The 4,823-nt window shown below is 44.1% G+C and overlaps 1 protein-coding gene across 1 annotated transcript; it reads right to left on the bottom strand.

Moving 5' to 3' along the window:
• Nucleotides 1-231: 231 nt before the first annotated feature.
• On the bottom strand, nt 232-1,687 carry LOC134007808 (transcription elongation factor A N-terminal and central domain-containing protein). The gene has a single exon (XM_062447497.1). The coding sequence runs from the start codon at nt 1,413-1,415 to the stop codon at nt 390-392; it is 1,026 nt and encodes a 341-aa protein (XP_062303481.1). The 5' UTR covers nt 1,416-1,687; the 3' UTR covers nt 232-389.
• Between the last annotated feature and the right edge of the window lie 3,136 nt (nt 1,688-4,823).

Below are 4,823 nucleotides of genomic sequence, written 5' to 3'. Positions count from 1 at the left end.
TGTGATCATTTCAGTATTGACTCTTTTGAATACTTCCCTGCATGTCATAGTGATATGTCATTAGACCATGCTGGGGAGGCAGGGCGTGAAGGACCATGGGAGTATGGCCCTCCCAGCAGTGTCCGGGGCCAGATTACATAGTCACATGCTCACTGGGTCACATGCCTGGTCCACAGGATGGCTAGATGAGATTCCTCACAATGATAGGAAGTAAAAGGCAAGGAGGCAGTACAGGAAATATATATTTTAATGTATCAATAATGTCATAAAGATTGGGCAACAGTATGCAACACAGAATCACATTTTTTGTCAGTGTCAAACAAACAGGCTCCATTGTGTCGACATCAACATAAATAAAACAAACCGGAGAGGGTTGGTGATGTTGACGGTCACAGGCACACCCAGCCACTGTGGTACCACTGTTCCCCACACCCACTACAGGTCACAAAGGTCATGGCGTCCTCACCCGGGTTACCACTGCGCACCCAGGCAGGCAGGAACAACGTCCCCCTGGACACCTGGGTGACTTTACAGTCTGAGCCGTCACATCTCCTGCAGCGTATCTTCTGGGTGGGTGTCCCCTCCAAGCCCCGGGGGAGCTGCCTCTCACTCACCCCCTGGGACGAGTACTCCTCTCTCAGCCGCTGGAGCTCCACGCTGGCCATCTCCTGCACGGACATCCGGGAGAAGGCCTCTGGAGCCAGGCCGCCGCTCAGAAGACCCTCCCGGAGGTGTCCGTTCTTCGGGTTCCTCAGGTTGGCCACCTTGCTCCTGACGCAGGTCTTGTATTTGGCCGGGTTTGCACAGTGGAGATTGTAAACGTGCTGTTCGATGTCCTCGGCGAGCGATGCGGTCGCTGCGTTCGTCTCTAGGCCGGAAAAGCCCTCTGGGTTGAGGGCACCTAGGAGCAGCTGGACACACTTGGGCCTCAGGACCACTGACTCGTTACAGGTAGTAAGGGGGGCTTCTGGAGGTCTAGAGTTTGTTACGAGGCAGTCAGAAGTTGAAGGCCTATCTGTCTGCAAAGGTGTCTTCTCTTCTCTGATAGCCTTAGTCCCTTTCACAAGTGTGCTGTCGGGATGCAGTCCAGTTTGGAAATCACCTTGCTCAACCCTGTTAAAAGGAAGACTTGCCTCCTTTTTCTCATCAACTGTGGATTTCTCACCTCTTTTTCTGTGGTGTGAGTGACTGTACAGCTTTTTCCATTTTGATAACAAGTGCTTGACTTTTATTTTTACTGAAAGTTGTGGGCAGGTCTTGAGGACCCTGTAAAGGACCCTAACTATGTCGGTTTCTTGCAGATGTTTCACAGTGACGCATGCAATGTCAAGACTGGTCAGCAAAGAGACGGTGTCTCCATACTTCCCTTCCTTGTTGGATTTTTCTATGTGTACAGCATAATCTTGAATATCCATGTTCTTTCATGGAGAAACATTTATTTCTAATAATTCAATAGTAATAGGCCTATTATGAATATTAAATTGACGTTGACGTGTTGGGCTTTGTTTAGGCTATCACACGGTATGCAAGAATACGTGGTTTATAGCATGTTCGAGTACCGAATACATTGAATTAAACGGTATTCTTGCAATTTCATTATATAATTCTTATGGTGTATTTCAAAGTTGGCCTTTCGACAATATCCTACCTATTTTAAATCCCGAGTTTGCTTACTGTCGCTGTTGCATGTCGGGCAGCCATGTTTCTTTCCCCCAGCTATTTAAATCCACTAGGTGGTGTTGTCGGGCCAATTATGACAACAAATTCGGGTTTAATTTAGAAGCAGAATGCGATCTATTATATTTACCCTTGCATTTACACAAGGTACGCGGGTACATTGGTGTGTAGACTTAATGTAGGCCTACTGTTCGAAGAACCACAAATGCCAATTAAATGATTACGTTTTTCCCAGGGAAATTTAATTAAACGTGGTGCTGTCGTGTACAAATGTTGCATGTGATGGGATAATGGAATATGGATAAATGCACGTTTGGTTTTTCCAGAATAAGTGTTTCCAAGATAGCCTACAGGACCAAGCAGATACTGGTCTTGGGGATTCATGATTCAGAACTATGGCCTGAGACAGACAAACTATTATAATTTCAAGAGGAGATCAGGTACAATGAAAATGATCAAAAATGTGACTTGTAGCAAGAATGATTTGTGAGCTTGCATAGTAGGGCTTGCTGTAGCATGCTACAAAAACAAGGCAGACTATGGGTTCTATGAAGCAACCCAAATTACCAAGGAAGTATTTTCAGGCAAGGTAAGACAGGTCTGTAAATTCTTTAGTGTTTGTAGTGTGTGATGTAATTGGGTGATTGGCATGTTGGATAAATACTTGTGAAACCACACAAGGATTGTGCAATTGAGTGTAGTGTAAAGCTTGGACATAGTTGCGTACCACATACTGGTGATTTGTGTGTGTGTATTCAGAAATTTTGAAAATCAAATTAAAGGTGGGGCTGCAGACAGCTTGACTAAGTGGAGATCTGTAAAATAGAGTTCAAAACCTGAATAATCAATGTGTTGCTAATGAAACTGACCTCTATTAAACACAAGTATTATATGGATTTGATCCCAAATAAATCCATGCCTTGGTCTCTTGCAGGAGTTAAGAAGTTAAGACATTGGACATAAACAATGTCCAATTGTAAATCTGAATGGAATTTTACCAGAGACAAGAAAATACATTCCTTTAAGGTTTCTTAAGGGCCTTCTTGGCCCTTTTGTGAGAACATTTCATAGCCAGGAGGAAGTCAAGCTGTATCACATCCTGCTTTGTCTCCACCGCACAACACACACACACACACACACACACACACACACACACGCACACACACATGTACACCCACACACATATGTACACACAAAATCCTGCCTGAAGGAGTGTCTGCCTGACACAGCTTCAGTGGGTGTGGACTTTGTTAAAGTGATAAGATTCAGACACTGGTAAGTCCCAAGCAACCCTTTGCTCCAGTGACTCGTATTGTCTGCACCCGCCACGACACAGTCCAAACACAGGCGGTGAGCACAGCCTTGATAAACAATGGGCTTGCCAATTTCATATTACAGGCTTGTTTCAAGAAGCCTTGCATCTTTTTTGAAATTCAATAGACACCTATAATGTTTGATGTTCTGACATTCAGTGCATGTCATGAGACATGAGAAGTGTAATGCCAAGAGACAGTGACGGTGAATGCATACAGCATCCAATGTCAGTTTATGTTCATTTCCCTGGTGATGCCATTGTTGTATTCACTAGATCATGAATCCACCATGCAGGGCAAATACACTAGTTTGCGGACAGGATTGGCAGACTGCCAGTGTGTGTATTGTGACGTGCATAACTAAGACATGCAGAGTCATCGCAGAGTCATTTGTGTGCAGCTCTGCGTCCTCCGGGTAGGCAGAGAACTGAAGAATAGCTCTGTGGGCATGAGGGGATGGGGGGGGACTACCCCTCACACACACACACATACACACATGGTGACCTTGAAAAGTAAACATACAACTACAGGGGAATGGGGCGGGGGATCACCATCATCAACTGAGGAATCTGTAACTGCAATGTCATTTAGTACGGAAATCTGGAACCCATGAACATGCAGGCTTGCCAAAGCATGTACTGTTACATCTGCAGACGAGAATGCTGAGGTAGCACTGAGAAAATATTGTTATTGTTAAGTACAAAGAGCTGAGAACAGACATATCATGTCATATGTTCCACAGAAGAGGCATTCCTCTGTGTAATGCATTTGGAGAGTGCTGGGCATCAGACAGGATTATACGTACTGTGCATCACTAATTGATTTCCAGATCTATTTTGACCTATTCTGCTTGTATGGGCTTAGGCCTCACTTTGCTGGGAAGGACAACTCTGTCCTCAGCTGCTGTCGGTATAGCAGATGTCTACTGTAGGATTTGACCACGCTTCACACTGATTCATTTCATTGTTTTCCCACAAACTCCCATTGGACACATGCTAGGCCTCCTGGGAAGGTCGTGGTTACAAACATCCACATCCTCCCACAATGCATCTAACTCTACAGTGTTTAAGGTCCTAAGTTGGCAAATCTACACGCCTGGACGTTTCATGTGTTCTTATTCATAGTTATTTGGGTATGAGCGACATATCAAATATGTGTGGTTCATACTGGGTTTATGTGTAACCTATATTCAAATCTACAGAACTTAAACCTTACCTTGTCCATTTGCTACAGTCCTCTAAAGTCTACATGAAAGCATTTCCCCCTGCTCACTTTCATTCTCACCATCCTAACTCATTATAATACACCCCCTCACATCCACCTGCTAACCAGGACAGAACCGAAACTCTAACTGAACTTGTAGCTAATTGCAAGATGGAAGTGCCCCATGGAGTTAAACATCTACTTTGTAAATGACTGGGTGTACCAAATCACCTTGCTCAACCCTGTTAAAAGGAAGACTTGCCTCCTTTTTCTCATCAACTGTGGATTTCTCACCTCTTTTTCTGTGGTGTGAGTGACTGTACAGCTTTTTCCATTTTGATAACAAGTGCTTGACTTTTATTTTTACTGAAAGTTGTGGGCAGGTCTTGAGGACCCTGTAAAGGACCCTAACTATGTCGGTTTCTTGCAGATGTTTCACAGTGACGCATGCAATGTCAAGACTGGTCAGCAAAGAGACGGTGTCTCCATACTTCCCTTCCTTGTTGTATTTTTCTATGTGTACAGCATAATCTTGAATATCCATGTTCTTTCATGGAGAAACATTTATTTCTAATAATTCAATAGTAATAGGCCTATTATGAATATTAAATTGACGTCGACGTGTTGGGC

This window comes from Osmerus eperlanus, chromosome 21 (assembly GCF_963692335.1).
Source record: "Osmerus eperlanus chromosome 21, fOsmEpe2.1, whole genome shotgun sequence".
Taxonomy (NCBI): domain Eukaryota; kingdom Metazoa; phylum Chordata; class Actinopteri; order Osmeriformes; family Osmeridae; genus Osmerus; species Osmerus eperlanus.
This window is presented reverse-complemented; position numbering and strand designations above follow the sequence as displayed.